The 26,459-nt window shown below is 31.1% G+C and overlaps 1 protein-coding gene across 1 annotated transcript; it reads left to right on the plus strand.

The window, feature by feature from the left end:
• Positions 1 to 6: 6 nt before the first annotated feature.
• Positions 7 to 16,152, plus strand: LOC127704536 (uncharacterized). Its single transcript, XM_052208629.1, has 5 exons — positions 7 to 41; positions 8,873 to 8,901; positions 9,546 to 9,779; positions 12,585 to 12,785; positions 15,640 to 16,152. The coding sequence occupies exons 2-5, from the start codon at positions 8,874 to 8,876 to the stop codon at positions 15,939 to 15,941; spliced, it is 765 nt and encodes a 254-aa protein (XP_052064589.1). The 5' UTR covers positions 7 to 41; position 8,873; the 3' UTR covers positions 15,942 to 16,152.
• The last annotated feature ends 10,307 nt before the right edge of the window (positions 16,153 to 26,459 follow it).

A 26,459-nucleotide genomic window follows, 5' to 3' on the forward strand; every position in this document is an offset into this window, starting at 1 on the left:
CAGAAAGCAGTTCCTATTTGCTACCACAATGTTTCTAAAGTGTGAGTAAAATGGTTTCTACTTGATAATTGATTTTGTTTAATGTTTTAGTGCTTAAAGTGTATAAATTTTAAGTTCTTAAGTATGTAAGTATTTGCGTGTAGGGGGAGGAGGGGTCACTTTAATACTGTTAATTGATAGGGGTGCCGCTGGGGTTCAATTGTACGAGGTTGTACTATTTACATGATTTAAGAATACACTAATATTTGGCCCTAGATTATTTGTAGTCTTTTATTATTATTTTAATAATTCTCATATGAAGGCCACTTTCACTAGAGATCTTATTACTGTTTTATTTGTTTGTCTGTCATTTGTCTGTTATTGTTTGTTTATAATCATGTCATAACCATTTAATGTAAATATGTGTATGCAAATGAATATTGAATCAATATCGTCTTCTATCTATAAGTGTATTCAATAAGTGATAGCTTTTCTAAAAAGCTTGCCGTTTTATAGCTTATAATGTTGAAAATTATATTTTGAATATTCCTCTGCATATAAATGTTATTGGGATGAAAAAAGTGGAACATTGGAAAGGCTAATATAGTATTTCAAGGGTTATAATTTTCTTTTTTGTGCATTGTGATTTTAACCCCAAGAAAGAGCTTAATATTTTCTAAATTACTTGTGTTTTTGCCTGTACTAATTAATCGCAGTAAACTTTTATTAATGAATTAATTTGTCAGCAGACATGTCTTCTATTTACTCTCTGTTTGTTTGTTTGTGTTTGAGAAAAGTGTGATCAAATTTTCATTAATTGTCTTGGGCTTCCTCCACCAATAAAAAAACTGACTGCCATGAAATAGCTCAATAGTGATGAAAGTGGCGTTAAACACCAATCAATCAATCATTAATTGTCCCAATAAACCAACTCACAAACATTTTAGATCCCACTGAATCTTTATAATACAAGAACTAACTGACCATAATTCTTATACGATTTGAATATTAGGGAATATGTTCAGTGGCGGATCCAGGGGGGGATGGGGTTTCGGGGGTTGGAACCCCCCCCCCTTTTTTTCTGACGAACAATGCATTTGAATGGGGACATATAGTTGGAACCCCCCTTTATCCTGAGTTAGGAACCCCCCTTTTATAAATGGCTGGATCCGCCCCTGACGTTCATATGATTGGTCAAAAGGGCTTCTGGTAGTGGCTCTTGACGTTATTTATTTTTCGATAGACAAGGTTGACGGAACTACTTTCTGTTACCAATGTAGACAAGATGGCGGCCATAATAACACAAATAGGCTCGACGATAGAAGTATTTATTTTCACTTCCCGTTCATCGTTAAATTAAATAATAAACACAAAACTTTCATTTGAATGATAATTAGACATTTTTGTAGTTTTTTTTTTTCAGTGGCAAATTTCATGGAGTACATTTTTATTGCATTAACCAAAAGATATATTCATGCACCAGGCCAATTCAATGACACAAATATATACAATTTACATGTGAAAGAGGTTACAAGTTGGAAAATTAAATTCCTTATCTCCAATTTTGAAGAATTATAAGGAATTTAGTGGTGTATAAACTGGACCGAGTCCTTTAAAAAGGCATTTAATCCTATACTATATCCTGCTTGAGCTAGTTTTTTTTTTAAGTTTTGTATCAATCTGATGAGTACTCCCTTTTCAGCTGGTTTTTTACAATTAGTAGTTACCTAATAGAAAGGAATAATATGGGGTATCCATCAAAGACACAAAATCAGTTCATACATAGCAAAAACACAAAAAGCAAAAGAATAGTGCTTTTATTGCTGAATGTTGTGCTTTAACACCACAGTCCTAGGTTAGGGGTGGGTTGGTCACCCACAAACATGGTTAACCCTGCTAAATTGGATGTGTGGCTGTGGCAAAATCAGGAACCTGGATTGCATTGGTTATTGTTTGTTGTAGTATATCATATTTGCTTTTTCTATTGTACATAAATCAATGACATGCCGTCTGTTTTGCTGTTTGACAATTTTCCGTTGTCCGTTAACTTTTACAAAAATCTTCTCCTCTGAAACTACTGGGCCAAATTTAACCAAACTTGACCACAGTCATCACTAGTGTATCTAGTTTAAAAAATGTGTCCGATGACCCCACCTGCCTACCAACATGGCCGCCACCTGTTAAATATTTTTATCAGGTTGAGATCTGTCCAGCCTGAAATTTTCAGACGAATCAGACAACCCGTTGTTGGGTTGCTTCCCCTGAATTGGTAATTTTAAGGAAATTTTGCAGTTTTTGGTTATTATCTTAAATATTATTATAGATAGAAATAAACTTTAAACAGCAATAATGTTCAGCAAAGTAAGATCTACAAATAAGTCAACATGACCAAATTTGTCAATTGACCCCTTAAGGAGTTGCCCTTTATATTCAATTTTTAACAATTTTTTGTAAATTTTTGTAATCTTTTACAAAAATCTTCTCCTCTGAAACTACTGAGACAAATTTTACCAAACTTGGCCATAATCATCATAAGGGTATCAAGTTTAAAAAGTGTGTCTGATGTGTCTGATGACAAATACAGTTTTTGGCTTATATCTCTGAAACTAAAGCATTTAGAGCAAATCTGACACTGGGAAATATGTTCATCAGGTTAAGATCTATTTGCCCTGAAAACACGTTGTTGGGTTGATTGAAATATTAAATAGCCATAAAATTTTGTTTAACAGCATATTGTCCAAGGTCATGGTTGTCTTTCTGATTTTGTTTTACATCTCACTCCCCCTTTTTTATTAATTTTGTATTTACATTGTGTCATAGATCAAATTTATTTGTTCAGTGTATGTTTACCTGTTTTTGTTAATATGTCTTTTGATTGAGTTAAGCCATTTCAATTGATATTTTATAGTGTCTTTCTATGTTGTGATGTTACACTTTTATTTCAGGTTAGGGTGAAGGTTGGTGCCTGTTAAAAAGTTTAAACACACTGGCAGTCTGCATTTGTTTGCACCTGTCCTAAGTCAGGAACCTGTTGTTCAGTGGTTGTTGTTTGTTGATGTGGTTCATAAGTGTTTCTCGTGTCTCATTTTTTATATAGATTAGACCGTTGGTTTTCCTGTTTGAATGGTTTTACGCTAGTCATTTTTGGGGCCCTTTATAGCTTGCTGTTCGATGTGAGCCAAGGCTCCGTGTTGAAGGCCTTACTTTGACCATGGTTTACTTTTTACATATTGCGACTTGGATGGAGAGTTGTCTCATTGGCACTCATACCACATCTTCTTATATCTATTAAATGTTTAAAAATAAAAAAAATAAAACAACCAAACCAAAGTTACACTTTTTTCTCAAAGTTTGAATCAAAGGAGATGTGGGGTACAGTACAACCTGTGACTTCCTCTTAGTTATGTCCACCCTCTTGTATGGTCACCATTGAATGGTGGCCATTTATTGGGGTATTCAATCTTGAGATGTTGGCCATTTATTGGGGTCATAAAACATAGGTTAATGTTTTATCTAATTATGTTACCTGTTGAAATCAATCAGGGTTGAAGTTTTCAGCTTGTATGTTTTATTAAAATGTACCTGTACAGGTAACTCAGGTTTCTTCTCAAATTGACATATCACCTTTTCTTTAAAATGTAGAATAGAATGTTGTTTTAGTCTTTGTTAATTTATGTCATTTGTTGATTTTTCTGTCTTTAAATTTACATATTTTCTTTTTTTTAATAGTGTTATTGATTCAGCCATGCTGGATCTATGCGATCACTCTGGTTTTGGAGATGGTGCAGAATACTAAGTTGAAGACATATCATGAAACTAATTATGTGTTTTTTTGACTTGCATAAACTTTCTACACCATTTTAATCATCAACTGCAAACTTTTGACATGTTATTTGCCCATAAATTAAGAAAAGATTGGTCGAATAGTGACTTTATTTTAGATATACACTTGCATATAGTTCCTTTCTAAATCAAAATTTATGATGATTTACTATTTATGAATTAATTTGAATAAAGTATTTGTTCATCAATTGAATCAGTTAATAAGAATCTTGAAAGTATTATATTAGTATCTTGTGCTTGTTTAAATTATTGTTCAATGAAATGTAGGTCAACATATGTATTAATATGTCTAAGTTGATTCCCACACTTTTTTGAAATGGTATTACTCCAATTCTTTCCATAGGCAAGTAAGAGTCAGAATGATTATTAACTGTCATGATTTTCAAATAAGTATTAATTAGAAACAACCCCAGGCTTAATTTGAAACAGTTGATATATCATGACCTGTTACATAATTAAATAGACACAATTTATTACACACCTAACTGAATACACACATTCTTGACCTCAATAGTGAACCTACAAATGTATTATTTATTTTGATCTACACTACATTAAAATATTCTGTTAATTTCGCTAGCTAGCTGAATGATTAATCTGATGTGTTCTTTTTCAAAGAAAATACTTATAATTAAAAAAAAAAATATGTATAAAAAATGCAATCAAATTTTATTTTACTTGTAAAATCAGTGCCATTATCATCTGACATAAGTCAATAATCAAGTTCTAATTAATTAGTTACAATTATCAGAAATTTGGTTGAAATATTAAACAAAATTGCATAACTCTTATCTGAGCATTTTCTGCAATAAAATTTATTTGTTTGTTTTACATTTATATCCCATTATATTGCTATTTAACAGTAATTGGAAATATCTCAGCATTAGGTATTTGTACATTCAGATTTGAATACAGGAAATGTATTTTTTCTTAATGAAGAATGAACACCAGTCTAGATAAAAAATAGTTATTATTTTTTTTAATTTTTGTTGTTGAGAAAGTGCATTTGAAAGGCCTCTTTCTGGAAATTATTAAACCTGTCATTATTAATGGCATATAAAAATTATATTACTTGTTTGACGATTTTCCTTTCCATTCTTGTCAAAAATAAAATCTGACAGAGTCTAAAATTGAAAGATCAATATATATATCTATATTTGCATCAATATTGCGTAATTCCCTACCTTTTGACAATAACATAGAAATCTTACAGTAAGCAGGTAAGATTGGAAATGAAAAGAGAAAAAAATTTAGAAAAAAGTATGGTAAGAAAGAATATGAGACTAGCTATGAATATGGCTGGATCACAACATCAACGATGCTTTGATTTTTTATTTTTTATTTGGTTTTTTGCTTCTAATTCTTTTAATTTTTTCTTGGAAAGAATCTTGAGAAGAAAAGACAAAAATTCAAAGATAAGTAAAGTTATTGACTAGCATTTGAAAACAAAACAGAGAATCCTTAAAAAAATATTTTTACAGTAAAAAAAAGTTATTGTACATGATGTACATGGTATTCAATTGTTTGTTTGCTTTATTAAATGAATTATTATTAATCATAACTTATAATCATGCAAATGATATGTTTAAAGGAACCATGAAGCAAGTAATTTAACTAGCCTCTTTCTTAACTAATTAAAATTATCAATATCAATCCTTTACAATAAATTTTGTTAACAAAGTTGTACAATCTATTTTCATGATTATTATTCAGGAAAACTAAAAATATCATTATATGGTATAGGAATAAACTATTTTTGTTTATCTTTTATATTTTTCCAAATCTCAAAACTGGAGTTGTGCATGAAAAATCACTAGAGACTTAAATTTTCCAAATGGCTACCTAGTTATCATCAAATTTTGATATATGCTAATCATAATGAAAAATGTTCTTATCTCTATATTTATCTGAATAAAGTAAATCTTGAAAATGAAAAGAAATTATTTAAAGAAAAAAATTGTCTTGCTTTTTGAAACAATTGTAAACTTATCAAATATGTTATCTTCAGTATGGCTAATTTTGTCAGTTAACAGGCAAAATTTGTCTCCATAAAAAATAAAGTACACTTCTATATAGATTGTGACATTTTTATGGTTTATTATTTAAATCACTTTTTGTTCTGTGTATTATATTGTCGAAACTGCAGGACTGGCATATGCATGATACATATTCTTGGTATACATTTGCAAAGAATATTTCACTCAACTCAGGCCTTTTAGATAAAGTTAATAATTGCAGGGACTTGAATGAATTAGATTCTTTAAAGCCCTTGATTAAAAATGAATTTTAAGAAAAAAGATAAGAATATTTTTGAAAATAAAATAAAAACTTATGATGAAAACAGTAAACTCAAATGCTTCACTCAGTAAAGAATTAGTGGTCATAATTTAGAAATAGAAAATGGTGGATAAAAATTCCTATAAAGGATAGAGTTGTTTGTAAAATTAACATAACAACTTAGAGATAATCTATTTGAAAATTGTTTACCTTCTCATAATTATGTCTCTGACCAGTTTATGAATAAAATCTTGAATCTTATGAATAAAATCTTAACCAAGAAGAAAAAGTAAAAGAAATGCTAAACCTCTATAACATGGAACATGTTTAAAATATTGGCTCCTTTATTAAAAAAAAAAGTCATTAGAACTGAGGGCAAAACCTAATATTTTTTTTCCATATGTTTTGATTTCTTATAAAATTGTTATTTCTTTGCATTGTAATGATTGTTTTTGTTGGTTTTTTTTCAGAAACTTGATTAAATTGTCATATGTTTATACGACAACAAAAATATTATCAAATTTTTCTGTAATGAATATTTTGAATATACATGTATTTATTCAATAGAGAAATAATGAATTGCCTAAATTCTATTTAGAATAAGTCCTAAAGATCATCTTGAACATTTGTTAAACAATGTTAAATGCAGTAAGTATAAACCATTTTAATTTTAGAAAATTAATTTGAGAAACACCTTTTCAATGGAAAAAGGCAGGCGTTGTGAAAGTTTGCATTATATTAGAAGATGATATTCATTTATTATTCACTTGCCAAAAAATACATGTAAAAAATAACTTAAATTGATAGAATTATTTAAAAGGTATAACATCAAAACAAACAATCATGAGAAATTTTTTACAAAAAAAAAAGTTAGGAAGCTATATGTTCAACTGGTTTTATTATTTCATTTTATTTTAGAATTTTCTTGTCATAATCACAGTTATCATGGTTATTAAATTTGACAAACACATATATTTTACCTGAGACACTTTACCTGTAAGTTATATAATTTTAACACTTCAATGCAGTCATGATTTCCATTTATCCTTGACTAGTTTTTGATTAATACCTTGTGTATTAATTAAGCAACAGGAGGTATAATGATGGACATTTAGGGCCATCATGGTGACCATATTTTTTATGGCCACCATTAATAAGATAATGTCACAGGTAGTACTGTACATTAGGTATAAATGTGAATATATCCTATTCATGTCTCTGATAAGACAACAAGCGTACAAAATGGGATTTAAATTTTCTGTGCCATAAGATCTCATTTTTGAGTAAAATATTCAAAAGTGCAATTATTAAGATTTAAAAAAAAAAACAGTGTTCCAGCCAAAATTCGAAAAGAGAAAATTCTCAAAAAAGGCAAGTTTTAGTCTGTAAACTAAATTTGGGAGATGGCACTTTAGCACTTGAAGAAGGGTTACTTTCACATAGCAAAAACTTACGCATAACAATGAATTATTAGGTCTACTTCCTCTTTATCTATGATTAAAAAAAAAAAACATTTACAATTGTATACAGTATATTAGGTTTTTTCATGTCAGCTTATTTTCACGATTTGATGATAAAATGGGTAGGTTAAATCTTTACTGTATGTTATAATGTCAGAGATATAAACAGCATAAACTTTTTTTTTGTACACAAAATTAATATATATCTTTTATGCCGTCAGTTTTACAGAACCTTGTCAATTTCAAGAGTTTATTTTTTCTACAAAACTTTGACAAAGAGGATGATTAAGTATATATATGCTTCTTTGTATGGGAGTGTTTTGCCACAATCACCATGTGGGACAGTAATATTCTGTAAAGTTTTCCTCAGAATGCTTATACCTTTCTTGATACTTAAAGGGGGCCATGCTGGCTGAGTATTTAATAAAGTAGAACTGCTATATCACTGGTCTGTCAACCTTGAGGTTGGTAGTTTAAAGACCTGCACATGGCAGGTGCGCTTAACTCAAATCTTAATTGACTAGGATTGTCAGTTTTCCTGCCAAAGGTTAGTGGTTAACTTCGAGCACAATAGTGCTGAAAGTGGCATTGTACATTATTTTCAACTAAGGGATTGCTGTAATCATAAATACTGCACATTTATTACATACAGTAAATATATATTTTTATGAAAACGTTCCCAAAATTTACTTGTCACAGGAAAAAAAATATGGAAAGTAACAAATTTTCCGAAACCATAACACAACTTCTTTGTAAATGGTGTTTTCATACCTTTCTGTTGCAAATGGCTTTAAACCTAATACTTTAAAATCTAAAGAAGAAATGTCAAGGAAGACAGATATTGAAGAGTGTCCATTTTTGAAGATGCACATAGACAAAGGTGAGCGATACAGGCTATATAGAGCATCAATTTTTTTAAAACTCAATGTTATTTAAAGAATCCAAGTCTTCCTGGACCACCAGCAGTCTTGACTTTAAGTGTTGTTGGTCTCTCTCAATATATTTCTAAATTTCAATTCCTGGATAAACTAGTCCATAGATAATTTTTACTATTAAAACTAGTTAAAATTAAACCATGTTTAATCCACCATTCTCTACATAAGAAAATGCCTGTACCAAGTCAGGAATATGAGAGTTGTTATCCATTCTTTTGATGTGTTTGAGCTTTTGATTTTGCCATTTGATTAGGGACTTTCCGTTATGATTTTTCTTCAGAGTTTTGTATTTTTGCTATTTTACTTTTAGCAATGAGTATCATCAGGTCCCTTATGATATAATTCCTGACCACATGAATTACTTGTTTTGTTTTACAGAATGGAGAAACAGCTGCTGATTGTTATTGGTAAGTATTAAAATAATGAAATAGAAGGGATAAATTGTATATACATGTATTCACACATCTTATTCAAAATCTATACATGCACTTGACAAATACCCAAAGCGTTTTTATTGCTGTTCTTTGTCTCAATGCCGCAGTGAGGCTCTCAAAAGGTTGCAAATGTTCACATCTCATTGAAAGTTCAAGACAGCTGAATGAATATTTTGATACATGCTAATTTAGATTTCAAATGAAAATTTATGTATCATATATTAATCAGTGTATAAATGATACCTATATTACTTTAAAAGTTGGGGCTATGTTGCTTTTATTGTCCCTCCGTCTGCTGTCCAACAAATGTTTTCTTCACACTTTACCCAAAAACTACAGAACAAAATGTATTCATATTTTATCAACAGTGTGACAGTGATGAGTTGTAACATATGAGATTTTTTTTTATCTGTCAGATACCTGCTTCCTGTATTCTGATCCGATTTTCAATATATAGAATGAACATAGAATTTTTCCGCAGTCTTTTCTTTGAAACTGATCTTGTTTTGACTTGTTAAAAATTTGCCCTTTTTAGATCAGGAACAAGTTGAATATATTTCAAATCGCTTTACTGATATTGAATATTTTCAGCATCGCTAGTTTTCCCTTTTTTTCAGGATTTTTTGTTCAGTTAAGTGTAACAAGTGCTGAAGAAGAATGTCCTTATAAGGGTCTAAAAAGACTGAGCAATGATAAAGGGCAATATTATGCTGAAGTGAACCCAGATATTCCAGGAGCCTATCACTTTAAGCCCAAACTTCCAGTTAAAGTATACGGAAATTCTGGATGGAATGATATTGTTTATTCCATAGGAAATGACACTAAATGTGTTTTTACTGTTGTTGTAAAAGGTAAGAAACTTAATTCCAAGGTGTACTTTCACTTAATTATACATTTATCATCTAAGGCAAGCAGTTTTACTATTTATTCTAATTTCAAAATATCTGATAAACTATATAAGATATCTCATATAGTTTATAAGATATCTTATATAGTTTATAAGATATCTTATATAGTTTATAAGATATCTTATATAGTTTATAAGATATCTTATATAGTTTATAAGATATCTTATATAGTTTATAAGATATCTTATATAGTTTATAAGATATCTTAAATACTTTATAAGATATCTCATATAGTTTATAAGATATCTCAAATAATTTATGATTCCTTATATAATTTTCTTTTAAAGATATCTAATAAATCATGTGAGATATCTTATAAACTATATGTGATACGCCATCACGAGTTGGTTGACCGTTATGGAATAACCGTTTCACAGATATCGGATATGTTCCTTATGTCGTAACTACAATACCCTTCCCTTTTCACGAATGTGACCTACCGAATTAGACTATTTACCGGATTTGTAATAACATAAGCAACACGACGGGTGCCACATGTGGAGCAGGATCTGCTTACCCTTCCGGAGCACCTGAGATCACCCCCAGTTTTTGGTGGGGTTCGTGTTGCTTAGTCTTTAGTTTTCTATGCTGTGTCATCTGTACTACTATTTGTCTGTTTGTCTTTTTTTTTTGGCCATGGCGTTGTCAGTTTGTTTTCGATCTATGAGTTTGACTGTCCCTCTGGTATCTTTCGTCCCTCTTTTATAAAGTATTTAAAATATCTTATAAAGTATTCAAGATATCTAATATAAAAAATATTTATAAAAAGTAAAATAACAAAAGTACCGAACTCCAAGGAAAATTCAAAATGGAAAGTCCCTAATCAAATGGAAAATCAAAAGATCAAACACATCAAACGAAAGGATAACAACTGTCATATTCCTGACTTGGTGCAGGCATTTTCTGTTATGTAGAAAATGGTGGATTAAACCTGGTTTTATAGTTAGCTAAACCTCTCTCTTGTATGACAGTCGCATATATTATAAAGTTTAGAAGATATATTATAAAGTATATAAGATGACTTGGATGGAGAGTTGTCTCATTGGCACTCATACCACATCTTCTTATATTTATCATATAGTAGATATGATATCAAATAAAGTTTTATAAAATATATTATAAACTATGTAAGATATCTTTTAAAATTTATAAGATATCTTATATAAACTAGATTATATAAGATATACTATATATTATATCAGATATCTTATATTTTATGTGAGATATCTTACATATTATGTGAGATATCTTGAAGTTAGAGTAAATAGTAAAAGAGCCTGCCATAATGATCACTTACCGTCATTATCTTGTGAAATGTGGATAACTAAGCAAAACCAAAACCAATATAAAAATATGGAGATGTGGTATGATTGCCAATGAGACAACTATCCACCAGAGTTCAAAAAAAGTGGAAGTAAGCAATTATAGGCAACCAAACAGTCTTCAACAATGAGAAAAAACCCATACCGTATAGTCAGCTATAAAAGGCCCCGACATGAAAAATATGAAATAACCCAATTTACAAAAATGGGATGAACTTCAGTACCCTTCTGACTGGTGGCACCCATAGTGTTGCTAGTTTGAATCCAGTTATAAGGTTCATTCAACGATGTGATCAACAGGGAAAAGACAATAAGAGAATGGCCACATCAATTGAATCATAATCATCTGTGGAAAGAACATAAGGATGGAAAGAACATAAGGATAAAATGCTAGTTATGTGTATTATCTATGGATAAAAAAAAATAGATAGGTTTATAAATGTTAAAAACGTTGAGATCTAACTACTACTGTCTATTTAAACGTTAGAAATAATAAAAATGATGAGATCTACTTACTGTCTATTTAAACTAAAATTGTCAGATGACTTCTTATATTTGTTATTGCGATTTAATGATGATTTTTCCCAATTATTTTCAAATTTGCCCATTATCTTAAATACTATAAGAGCTAGTGAGGAACTTTAAATAAAATAAAGGATCAGCAAGACAATACTCACAAATAAATCAACATGACTGAAATTACCAGTTGACTCCTTATATGAGGATTATTTTGAAAATAATAATAGATTGATAGAAATTTTAAATGGAAAAAATTGTCAACAAGACAAGATATATGAATAATGTCGGAATCATTGCTTGAGTAATTGCTCCAAAATGATGATTATTCCCAATTATTACGATTTTCTTGTATCTCGAAAACCATATTAGATAAAGAGACACTAAAAACGAAAAATGATTAGCTGGACAAGATCTGAATTATGTCAATACGTCATCCGACTAGGGGTTAATTACCCTAAATGACAATTTTTACATTTTTTCATTTATTATTTTGAAGTAATGTAGAAAAAGAAAAACTGCAAAAAGAACAGCAAAAATGATCAGGAAGACAAGATTAACAAAAAAAGGATCTAAGTCATAAATTATGTTCTAGTCTTGAATGTTAAAAAGGCACATAGATCAAGGTGAGCAACACTAGCCCTGTAGCCTTTGGTTTTTATATTGGTCATTGGGACATTGTTTTCACCACCTTTTAGGACAATCTCATATTAGTTAAAAGAAATAAATATTAGAATGAATATGAACTTTAAAACTTTTTTTATTTAAAATATTTCAATATGTAACGACAAATACATGTATGTTGAAGTGAAATAAATATCAATTATATATCTCCAATAATTATTTACATGCATTGTTTGACCTTGTGACACTACTGAAGTCTCACATTTGCATTTCAATCTTTTTACAGTTCTTAGGTGTGAACAGGAAGTCAGCAGCATAAGTGACTATGAAGGTGGCACAAACTGCTCCAACCTGATATGGGGGAAATCATGTAATGCTGCATGTTCTGATGGTAAAGTGTCTGTGGGCGGACCAGCAGTGTATACATGTGAAATGGATAATAGTAATAAAACTTTTCTACAGTTAGATAAAGCCACTGTATGTCAAGGTATGTTTATCTCTTTAAAAAGTATCAAACCACTTGTTTTTACATCCGAAAAGTTCTTGTAAAATCAATGTATTATACCTGTAAGTTGATCATGAAGTATCGGTACTATTGAGGTATGATGGGGTTCAGGTGTCACAATCATATATCAAGAATTGCTTGGCTGAACCACTTTGTATGTAGGTGTATCTTTCACTCAACTGCAGCCAAGCTTAGCGATAGGCTGTGCAACATAATCAGTCCAACAAACTTTATTAGATCAACTCATTTAGAAAACAACTGTTTTCATTGGTCAATTCAAACCTTCGACCTGAAATAAACTTTCAAGCCCACCCGCCCCCCCCCCCCCCCCCCCCCAAAAGCACACCTGGGAAAAAAGAACATGCATACTAGAAACGATTGAAAATTAAAGGGACTAATCACGTATAGGGTTGTGTACTTGATTATTTTATGGCAATTCTAGCTTATATTATACAAGTACATATAAAATTTATTTATATTATAATTTGGTTCAATAGTTCTCATTCAAGTTCCTTTTTTTTTTTAAAGTTTTGAAATTGATAACAAAAACTCATTACTGTTTTGATATATGTATTGAATTAAACTGTCTCCTGTAAAATAGTTTTGGACTAGCCCAATGCACCTTTTCTATCATTTATGTTACATCATTATGTGTTTGCAATTAGACCACATAAGGAAATATGAATGAAATGACAAAATACATAGTAAAGATATTGCACGATTTTACAGTAATAAGTTAATGAAATAAATTGCTCACTGTTCATACTCTATCATCAGTATATCACAGCCTGCTTTTTGACCTTTAAGCTAGGCTCAATTAACTAACACATATCAAAGATCATATCTCAGTCACTTACATAGTTAGAGCATGTTACTAACATGGATCAATGATCATATCTCAGTCATGTACATAGTAAGATCATGTTATTAACACAGATCAAACGTCATATCTAACTCGTGTACATATATTTGTAGTAAGATCATGTAACTAGTAAAATTGAGAATGGAAATAGGGAATGTGTCAAAGAGACAATAACCTGACCAAAGAACAGAAAAACAGCCGAAGGCCACCACTGGGTCTTCAACACAGCAAGAAAATCCCGCACCCGGAGGCGGGCTTCAGCTGGCCCCTAAACAAAAATGGGTAGTAGTTCAGTGAAAACGGACATCACACTAAACTCCAAAACATTAAAAAACATGCATGACTAACAAAGGCCAGAGGCTCCTGACTTGGGACGGACGCAAAAATGCGGCGGGGTTAAACATGTTGCGTGAGTTCTCAACCCTCCCCATATACTACTAGCCAATGTAGAGTAAACAAACATACAGCAATACGCACAGTAAAAATCAGTTTAAAAGAAGTCCGAATCCGATGTCAGAATAGGTAACAAAAGAAAGTAAGCAAAATGACAATGATACATAAATTTACAAAGGACTACTAGCAGTTACTGACATGCCAGCTCCAGACCTCAATTAAACTGATTGAAAGATTATGTCTTCATCATATGAAGTGTAATTTATTCCTTTTGGACAAGGAAATATTTAAACATATATTTATGACAAACAAGACAATTTCAATTGTGAAATTATAGGTTTTCCTTACCTTAGCAGTATATTCCAACTTTACTTGCGTATGGACTTTTGTATACATTTCTCAACTCATATGATATTCAAGAGCTTGCACCTGCTACTCAGACATCTGTGTCTGAGGGAAAAATTAATTTTTGTCAAAGAACATCTCTTCCACTTTCTCAAACAGTCCTTTGGAAAGAACCAATACCTGATAGATAAATATTCAGTGTCTACTTCACAAATGATACAAGATGGTCTTCAGTTATAGATTCTAGGTGCTGAAGTTGTGTATCTTTTTATTTTACTTTTTTTTCCCAGTTATTTGTTTTCATACTATTATGTTTTTGTTGATCAGATGACTTTTGACGTGCCTCAGTATTAATTCATCCTGCTTTTTGATTTTTGAGTTTTTAACTTTGGACATTCCTATTGTAGGAATGTCCTCTGATGTATGATTCGGACACAAAGGGTTTTTACAGTATTGTTTCTATTTTGTTTACCCTTGTATTTCTATTTACTTTGTTTTTACTTTATCGGGAAAGTGCATAAAATTACAGTATGTACTATCAACAACAAAAACATTTTTTTTTTGTTGGTGACCTCATTGTCTTATTAACGTCACTGATGAGTTGTTTGTAGACGAAACACGTGTCTGGTTAACAAAATTTTGGCCCGGGCATCTTTGATTAGTTGTACTATTTACTACACCTTTTTGTTGGTGTCTTTGTTTGATTAAGTTGTATGTTTGCTTGAATTTAGTCAGTTGTGTTGTATGCTTGTGATGTATGTTTACACAATTTTGACTGCTGGATCCCAATTATTGTCACATTTACCTATTATGACTGCTTGGGTTGCCTACCCATTTTGTCAATATAACGTAAATATAAACAACAGTCATACAAGTGGGAGGTTTAGCTAGCTATTAAAACCAGATTTAACCCACCATTTTCTTCAAAAATGTCTGTTCTAAATCAGGAATACAGCAGTTGTTTTTCACTTGTTCCATTGATAGATATCGTTTGATTTTATAGTTTTGTAGTGGACTTCACTTTTTTTTAAGTTGCCTGGGACATTAGTATTTTTGTTATACTTTTTAAATATATATGAATGTAAACATCATTAAAGGTGGGGGAATGAACACAAACATACGTGCGCACACACACACAAATATTCTTGCACTTGCATTTTTGCATAGACTAATACTTCATCTTATATATTAATTATTTAATAAACTTGCATGAAATAACTGTCTGTATGATTTCAGGTTCTGCCTATGCTTTGAAATGTCCCCAAGATATGACAATCTTCATACCATCTTCCAGTAATACTGCATATGTAACATCAGATAATTATATATATAAATGGACTATTCCAGCTACGTTGGACAGCCATGGAAAGCCTTGGAATGTTGAAAGCCAAACTGCAAGGAACTATCCTTATGAAATTGGCAGATACACCAATGTAGTGACAGCTACGAGTTCAACAGGGGAAATCAGTTCTTGCAAATTTGACTTCATCATTGAACGTAATGTTTTTATTTCCAGGGAACACGAAAAAGAAATATGAGTAACATATTTTTTGTACATAAATTAGGCCGTTAGTTTTCTCATTTGAATTGTTTTACATTGTCATTTCGGGGCCTTTTATAGCTGACTGTGCGGTATGGGATTTGCTCATTGTTGAAAACTGTACGGTGACCTATAGTTGTTAGTTTCTGTGTCATTTGGTCTCTTGTGGAGAGTTGTCTCATTGGCAATCATACCACATCTTTTTTTTATATATAAACAGTTATGTGTTTGCTTATCATTTTGTTTGCAGTTTCAGCCACAACTCAGCTAAAATAAAGTTTTGGGGACGTCCAGAAAATACAACCTTTATGGAAGCTGACTGAAGGGTTGAGTCATTTGATTTGGAAAGGGGGCAAAGGCTCTGGAGATTTTGAAAATTATTTTTTTTATTCTAATTTTTTGGTTTTAATAATATAAACTTATGTTATTCTAATATCACTTGAATTCACTTGAAAAACAATAAAATTGAAAAAAGATATTTTGTTCCTTAAGAAAACTGGTAGCTCAATACAGGTGAAAATAATAAATATCAGCCATTGGTTTTCTTATATAAATTGTTGTACATTCATACATGCTGCAGGGTTTTATATATGACTATACAGCTTTGCTTGTTGTTGAAGTCCTTACAGTGACCTTTAGTTGCTTCCATCTATGCTATTACGAGTATGGTGGAAAGTTGTCTTGTTGAGTCATCTGGGGTCACACTACATCTCCTTTTTGTCGAGCCTGCGACTTTTGTCACAAAACCGAGACATAGCGATCCTACATTCCGTCATAGCGGCGGCAGCGGTGATGTCCACAAATATTCACTCTGTGGTTTAAGTTTTTTAAATTTTAATAACTTTCTTAAACTATCCTGGATTACTACCAAACTTGGACAGAAGCGCTTCTTTATGATCATAAGATAGTATCAAGGAGTAAATTTTGTAAAAAAAAAATCCTGTTTATCTGTATTTCACTTATAAATAGACTTAGTTTTTCTACCAGTTAACATTACATTCACTCTGTGGTTAAAGTTTTAAAATTTTAATAACTTTCTTAAACTTTCCTGGATTTCTACCAAACTTGGACAGAGGCTTCTTTATGATCATAAGATAGTATCCAGAAGTAAATTTTGTGAAAAAAAATCCTGTTTATCCGTATTTTACTTATAAGTAGACTTAGTTTTTCTGCCAGTTAACATTACATTCACTCTGTGGTTCAATTTTAATAACTTTCTTAAACTATCCTGGATTTATACCAAACTTAGACAGAAGCTTGTTTATGATCAAAAGCTAGTATCTAGACAGAAATTTTGTAAAAATTTATTTCCTGTTTTCCCGTATATTACTTATAAATGGACTTAATTTTTTCTTCCAGTTAACATTGCATACAGTCTGTTAGATTCATAAACCATCCTGGATTTTCACCAAACTTGGACAGAGGTTTCTTACAATCAAAAGATTACATAGACAACAGCAAAAGTAGGCGAGACACTGAGTTCCGCGGAACCCTTACAAATTATTTTATAGCGATATGGCATAATTTTGCAAGGTGAGCAATTCGGGTTTTGGGAACTGTTTTTGTTTATCTTTCATTGTTCAGAGCTAAGTTTTTGCCATCAGGTCAACTTTTTCATTGCACTAAGAATAATCGACAATATTTGGTATACAGAAATCACTATAAGGTGAACAACTCCATCCCACAGTTTTCACTTAACCTTGTCATCATATACATGGTTCAATGACTTATTTCAGTCAATGTTAATTCTTTGTGATATGGTTGGTCAGTCAGTTACAACTATAAATTCAGTAATTAATGCGTTCATTTATTATTGCAAATCCTTATCAACTTGTAAAAAATGCGAAATGTAATTAATCCAATTGAAAAAATGTATAAAGGAAAATCGCTTCTAAAATAATGAGTGAAAATTTTTATTATTGTGATACTGATACTGTGCCATTAAAAAGACACATCACAATAATTTCTGAATTAACAATTTTAAGTTTAGTGGTTAGTTGTAAATATAATTTCTTTTATTATTTATTGTAGTATGTTTTAAACATTGTACTTTGACTATGACATGATAAACTCATATCATACAGTTTATTATCAGTGATAATTGAAATATCTAAACAGATTTTTTTGTGTGTCCATTGTCATGTGTTTATATAACGAAATACCATGACTTTTAAACTCTGGATAAAGATACAGCATCACACAATATTTTTCTATACTTAATTTTTATCGTAGCCAAACTTGGTTTGATAATGACCCATCTAGTGAAGGAAAACCCTAATGATTTTGAGGTAACTAGTTCATGTTCGAGGGTCATATCAGCTATTGAAAGAATGAAATGTGGGGGAATGTAGTTTGAAATGCACATTTTAAGGATGGATTTAGGTGAAATTTTTAAAAAATCTAGAATTTAGAATTGATACTATAAACCAAAAGAGCATAAGTTAAGGAACAGAATAAACTAAAATATTGATAGGGTATGGAGCTCCTTTTCAAGATATTTGTTTTTTTTAAATGGCGGGAAAAAGCTGACTCTGACTTTTACCTTATATTTTCATTGGTTTTATTTCATATTTGGGTCACAAATCAAAAGAAAAGAAATCTTGAATTTGCCTAAGTTTTGGTAAATCACATTTAATGAGCGATTGAAGTCTTATATGAAATGAAAAATGGTGTTTTGGTGCAAAATATTTTACCCTATATCTTAAGGAAAAAAACCAAGGTGTCCCAACATCTGACATAAATTCCTAAACCTGACCCAAGTACATTCTTAAAGTACAAAATCAGTATGTTTGAGTCATCAGTTCATAATTCAAGGTCACAGTACCTTTAAAAAGACTGAAATTTTGAGAAAATGTTCATTCACAGACAATTTCTATTGAATTATAATTCCAATCTTTACCAAACTTTGATGAAACAAGCTTTTTGAAGGTATAAAAAGATCCTATTGATTTTAAGGTCACCTGGTCAAATACCAAGGTATAAAGTGCATTAACCTATATGTAAGGGATCATCAGTATATCATATAAATGAAAGTCAATGATATATGTAGTTTTGGCTAATTATAAAATTAACATGCATGTATATGTATCTATATTTGTTATATTAATTTGCAGGTTTACAATGTACAGTTCCTGAAGTGGATGATTCTACAATAGAAGGTTCTTCACCAAACAGTACATATTATATCAGAAACTATCCAGAGAAAAAGATCTGTAAACAGGGCTATGATTTGAAACCAATAGAATATGACTATGACTTTGTATTCGTGGAATGTGCAGAAACATCACCTGGACATGCGGAGTGGAAAGATTGGTACAGTAGAAACTGTACAAGTAAGATCTTACATTTATGATAAGTTAACTAAAAAAGATAATACTTGAAATTCCATGTTGGCATTCTGGACACTTCAAATGTTTGTTACTAGTACAAGTAAAAATTCGTAAGGGTTCCGCGGAACCCAGTGTCTCGCCTACTTTTGCTATAAACGCAGGCTCAACAAAAATGAGGAAAAAAATTAATAAAAATATTCCTCTCTATACTATCTTTTGATTGTAAGTAGCTTCTGTCCAAGTTTGGTAAAAATCCAGGATGGTTTTTGAATCTAATAGATGATTTTAAAACTTTAACTGCAGACTTTATGTAAAGTTAACTGGAAGAAAAACTAAGTCCATTTATAAGTAAAATACGGAAAAATGGAACAAAATTTTATCAAAGTTTCCTTCTAGATACTAGCTTTTGATCATAAACAAGCTTCTGTCCAAGTGTGGTACAAATCCAGGATAGTTTAAGAAATTTGTTAAAATTTTAAAAACTTTAACCACAGAGTGAATGTAATGTTAACTGGCAGAAAAACCAAGTCCATTTATAAGTAAAATACGGAAAAAATGGAATTTTTTTTTACAAAATTTACCTCTGGATACTATTTTATGATCATAAACAAGCTTCTTTCCAAGTTTGGTAGAAATCCAGGATAGTTTAAGAAAGTTATTAAAATTTCAAAAACTTTAACCACAGAGTGAATGTAATGTTAACTGGCAGAAAAACTAAGTCCATTTATAAGTAAAATACGGAAAAAATGGAATTTTTTTTTTACAAAATTTACTTTTGAATATAATCTTATGATCATAAACAAGCTTCTGTCCAAGTTTGGTAGAAATCCAGGATAGTTTAAGAAAGTTATTAAAATTTCAAAAACTTTAACCGCCGACGGAATGTAGGATCGCTATGTCTCGCTTTTTCGACAAAAGTCGAAGGCTCGACAAAAATCAATGGTCAATGTTCATCCACTAGAATTAGTAGATAATGATGGTCAGTGTTCATCTTCTAGAACAAGTAGATATATTGATGGTGAATGTTTGTCCACTAATACCAGTAAAAATCAACGGTCAATGTTTATCTAACTGTTCAAGTAGATGTTGATGGTCAATGTTTGTCCTCCAGTATGAGTAGATATGGATTGTTCATGTTTGACCTCTAGTACAAGTAAATATTGATGGTAGATTGATTGATGTTTAATGTCACTTTCAACACTATTGTCAAATTCGTGACGGTCAGTTTATATTGGTGGATGAAGCCTGAGTGCTTGGAGAGTACGTCTCTTTGATTGAGTTTAGCCATTTCAATTGCTATTTTATAGTGTGTCTTATGTTGAAATGTAACACTACTGTCTCAGGTTAGGGGGAAGGTTGGCACTTGTTAAAATGTTTAAACCTGCTGCATTTTTTTGCACCTGTCCTTAGTTAGGAGGCTTTTTGTTCAGTGGTTGTCGTTTGTTGTAGTGCTTCATAGGCGTATCTCATTTCTTGTTTCATCTCGCCTGCGCCGAAAGTCGCAGTATGCAATACATAGGTATTATTATACGACCCCAGCATAAACTATTTGTATAAAGCTTTATATTTCAGAAGGTAGAAGACCTGGATGCTTCATATCTTGTATGCAGATACCTTATGTTATGAAGTTTCCGTCAATTACAAATAATCATTTTCATGGTTCAGTGACTGCTTAAAAAAATTAGTTTTCTTGTCATGTGAATTTATCACTTGTATTGAGTTATATCATAACTATATTTAGTATATGGGTTACTTGCAAGGTATACATGTCCGCCAGACAGAGTTCACCTGACCTAGACCTTATTTCTTGGATCAGTGATCAAGGTTAAAGTTACGTGATTTAGGTCCGTTTTTCAAATACTATAAGCAATAGGTCAAATATATTTGGTGTATGGAAAAATTGTAATGTGTTCCTGTCTGTTTGGAAGGTATGATTTGACCTTGACCTCATTGTATGGTTCAATGGTCAATGTTAAGTTTTTGAATTTTGGTCTGTTTTTCAAATACAAATATGGTTCAATGGTCAATGTTAAGTTTTTGTGTTTTGATATGTTTTTCAAATACAAATAGCAATAGGTCAGCTATATCTGGTGTATGGAATAATTTTAAGATGCACATGTCTGTATGGCAGGTATAATCTGACCTTGACCTCATTTTCATTGTTCATTGGTCAATGTTAAGTTTTTGTGTTTTGGTCTGTTTTTCCATTAGTATACAGGCCGAGAACACAGTTATTTGGTTCTGCATTTCTTTTAGACAATAAATGGAAATTCCCACCTGCTCTTTTTCAATAATATTTTTATGGTGTGGTGTACTACTTTTGGGACCAATTATATATCAAAATAAAGAAAACTTCATCAGCTCTAACTCAAAATTTGGACAATTTTATGTTAAGGGGGTCTAGAATTCTTTTGGTAGCTTCTGAAATACTAATTTTTAACCTTTTTTAGCTGGATAAAATTTGTGACCCAAATTTTTTTTACAGTGTAGTTTCATCACCCTTCTTGCTATTTGAGGCATAAAACATGAAGAAATAAATTTGGAAAGGGTATTAAAAAAAGGCAAGTTACACACTGTCCACACTAGGGACTATATGTGTAGACAACGAAAATCAAGGGGCGATAGCTGTGGTCTAAGACCTAATATGATAGAAAGACTTACCCAATCTTATTAAAACTTGGTATGATCAAAGCTTAATGAGACTGTTAACCAAGTTTCATGGCAAAAGGATATATATTATAGACAATATGATAAATTTATATTCAACTTTGCGTGTTAAATTTTGACCATAAAATTGAAAAATTTCAACTATCAACATTTGGGGCTTTAAAAATTCAAATATTGCCCTAATATTTAACATATCATGTATTTAATGCAAAAGAATACTCATTTAATGTATGAGATTTATTACAATTATTCCAAAGTCGAATTTATATGAGCATGTTCCTAAAAATAGGGGTTTTCGAATGAAATGGGGGCCTAACATGAAGATGTAATATTTTCCAGCAATTTTAAATTTGTGAAGGTTTTTTCTTATAAATAATCCTTCCATATGTATTGAATGCACTTTAATTGGAAAGAAAAATTACAAATAGCATATGATATGAGTATAAAATAGTCTAAGGCCAAGTAAGACTGAAAATAATTTAGGATCAATTCAAATAGGCCGTAGCACATGTTTACATTTAAAAATGAACACTGAAGCTATAGGAAATAATAATTTGATACTGTTTGCTCATTTCTATACTCAGGTGACATGATACAAGAAGTCTGAGTAAAAAAGGACTCTTGCATTTAGCCTTTTTTGCAGACAGTATGGTCTGATACAAAGATTTTTCACTTTTCAGTGAAACACTTGCATGCAATTTTAGTCTCAACAGACATATATTTGAACCACTTGCTATCCTACAGTAGAAAAGAAAGATAGTATGTGAAATGAAACAGGTACAAAAGACATTGTAAAGTGCTTTCTATACAAATGTAGTGAAATCTTTATTATAGACGTTCATGTATCAAGCTCCTCACATTTTACTTGCTTCAAACCGGCTGTTAGACGAGGACCATTCACACAACACATTTCTCACATTTTGTCTGTGATAATCTACTTTTCTCTAGATTCAGAGTTCACCAATCAATAATACAATTTGATTAAAGCCTAAAAACAAAAATATTGACTCATGAAAACCTGTCAGATAGAAAGCCAGAATGCCACTTATGCATAAAAAAATAAAAAGGCTTTGAAATGCTTATTTTGACCATATAATGCCTAAATGGGACATTTTTGCAGAATTTCTATCAAATAAAAGTTTAAATCCTTTAGTTTCATGCTATTTGACAAATTGGCACCATTAAATCATTCAAGGAATTTGCCAAAGTACAGATTCTATATTTACTGATTTCATCTCTTAGGCATTAGAACACAGTTATTTCGTAGTGCATTTCTTTAAGAAAATAAATGGAAATAAAAAAATCCCTCCTGCGCTTTCTCAATAATATTTTACAGCATGGTGTACTACTTTTGGGACAAATTATATCAAAATATAGAAAACTTCATCAGCTCCAACTCAAAATATGGACAATTTTATGTTAAGGGGGTCGTGAATTCTTTGACAGCTTCCTAAATACTTATTTTTAACCTATTTCAGCTGGACCAAATCACTTTTTTACTTTAAAATTGATGACCCAAATTTTTTTACAGTGTAGGTTCATCCACCTACTTGCTATTTAAGGCATAAAACATGAAGAAATAAATTTGGAAAGGGTATAAAAAAATGGCAAGTAGCACACTGTCCACACTAGGTACTATATTTGTAGACAACGAAAATCAAGGAGCAATAACTGTGTTCCCAGACCTAAAAGGATAGAAAGACTTAACTAATCTTAATAAAACTTGGTATGACTAAAGCTTAATGAATTTTGACAACAAAAATCAAGGGACAATAACTGTGTTCCTGGACCAACCACACAATAGGTCAACTTTATTTGGTGTATAATAAATACAACATCACATGCATTTTTTTGAGTTGATACATGTATTTTCATACATTTAGAAGATAAAAAAATATCTCCAGTAAATTAATCAATGAGTGATAGATTTCTCTTTGAAGAAATTTAAAGGTCCCAGTAAATAAACTATACAGAGAACAAAAGCTATTGTATTTATTCAATAGGACAATAGAACAGACAAAATTTTAAATACCTTGACCAAGAGCAATTGACTCTGTGGAAGACTTTCATTGGGTTCGCAATAAGTTTCTGTAATGCTTTTAGCAAAACCTTTATCTTTAAGACTTTCAACATAAAATCAATGGTAAGTGAAGCAGATGAGACATTTCAGCGTGTGCACTCTTGTTTATATAGATTAGACCGTTTGTTTTCCTATTTGAGTTGTTTTACACTAGTCATTTTGGACCCTTTATAGCTTGCTGTTGGGTGTGAGCCAAGGCTCCGTGTTGAATGCTGTACTTTGACCTATAACTGTTTTTATGTATTGTGCCTTGTATGGAGAGTTGTCTCATTGGCACTCATACCACATCTTCTAATTTATACAGTTGATAGTCAATATTTGGCCACTACTACCAGTAAAGAGTATATATTGATGTTCAACATTTGACTTAAAGCATTGGTGGATATTAATGGTCAATTTTTGTCCACTACTATGAGTAAATATTGATGGTCAATGTTTTTCCACTAGTATGAGTAAATATTGATGGTCAATGTTTGTCCAGAAGAAGAGTATATATTGATGGTAAATGTTTGACCACTAGTATGATAAGATATTGATGGTCAATGTTTGTCCACTTTCATGAGTAAATATTGATAGTCAATGTTTGTTCTATATAGCTGGTATGAGTTAAAGGGGATGTTCAATGTATGACCACTAGTATGAGTAGGTATTGAAGGTCAATGTTTGACCACTAGTATAAGTAGATATCGAAGGTCAATATTCGACCACTAGTATGAGTAGATATTGAAGGTCCATGTTCGACCACTAGTATGAGTAGACATTGAAGGTCAATGTTTGACCACTAGTATGGGTAGATATTGAAGGTCAATGTTCGACCACTAGTATGAGTAGATGTTGAAGGTCAATGTTCGACCACCAGTATGAGTAGATATTGAAGGTCAATGTTTGACCACTAGTATAAGTAGATATTGATGCTCAATTTTTGTCCATTGATATTGGTAAATATCTACGTTGAACATTTGTCTACAAGTATAAGTAGATATTGATGGTCAATGCTTGTCTTCTAGTATAAGTAGATATTGATGGTCTATTTTTGTCCACTAGTATTGTAGGTGTTTCATTTTTTACTGACATTCAAATTACATATATATTCAATGTTTATATTCTGATTTTCAAAATTGAAATTGTTACCTATTTCAGAAAATGAAATACCTAAAATCTGTGGTAAAGAGGTAGAACTTGATGGAAAAGAAACAAAAATTGTCTATTTCACCTATGATTTTATGGAATGGAAGAGTATGGTTGAACAGAATATAACTTCTTGCAAGTTTGGCGCTTTTGTTGACGTGTATAATCCATCAATGTATGATCTGGAAATGACATTCCAAACAAGCACATCTACACCACTTACAGCTGACAAATGTTTCTTTGAAGTCTTAGTATATGCTGGTGAATCATTGCTTGGTACTCCACTGAAAGTAAGAGGACAAAACGTTGACTGTATCATTGCTTAGTTCTCAAACGAACGTAAGAGTTTAAAGAAAAGATTAATATGAACAAGTATTCTGAGAGTATTGTATATGTAATACAATGTCAGTTACACTCTGTAATGTTTACATTGGATGTGTATACACTTCTATGGGACAAGCTATACTGATTTTGAAAGAATTTTCAATCTTATCATTATATGGACCAGAATGTTTATTTAAAGATGCAGAAAATGCCCAACTACTGAAAGAAATATATTCTCAGGCATTTTTTTTACTTGGACTTGAAACAAACTTTCTGATGATATGATTTCTTAAACGAAATTTAATCAATTGATTCAGGCATGACAGAAAAAACTGGGAAACTAAGTTAAAAGGCTACATCTTCAGTTGAAATCATTGAAATGAAATCTTAAACTATAACTGTAGTTGGACTACTAGTAAATGACAAATATCTAGTCAATTGATTTATGCATAACAGAAAACTGAGATTTGCAAGCAAAAGAGAGGCAAAGGATACTAAAGGGACATTCAAACTCAAAAGTCAAAAATAAACTCTCAATGCCATTGCTATAAACGAAAAAGAAAAACAACAGTTAACAAAACAACATAGAAAATCAAAGACTGAGCAACATTGTCTATCTACAAGGGCATTGTCATTCGAATAAAAAATGCTTAAGCAAAAAGAATCTAAAAATTAATTTGTAACTTCTTATGATATGAATATCAACCAAACACAAACCAAAAGATAAAAGCATAACAGAAAACTTACCTGACGGCCATACTGAAGAACATACAAAGTGCACACATATAGCCCCCCTTTTATAGATCACTGAAATTAGTTAGGACAGGACAACTATATAATGATCCATTTATTTGTCAGGAGTACTTCATACTATTGGTAAATATACATTTTACCAAGCTTAATTTTTTTTCCAATGAGGAAAAATATATTATATGTCATGTATGTGTTAACAGTTTATGATTTATTATTTTTATCTTTGCAGAGGCTT

The sequence above is a fragment of the Mytilus californianus genome, unplaced genomic scaffold, assembly GCF_021869535.1.
Source record: "Mytilus californianus isolate M0D057914Y unplaced genomic scaffold, xbMytCali1.0.p SCAF_6, whole genome shotgun sequence".
Classification (NCBI taxonomy): domain Eukaryota; kingdom Metazoa; phylum Mollusca; class Bivalvia; order Mytilida; family Mytilidae; genus Mytilus; species Mytilus californianus.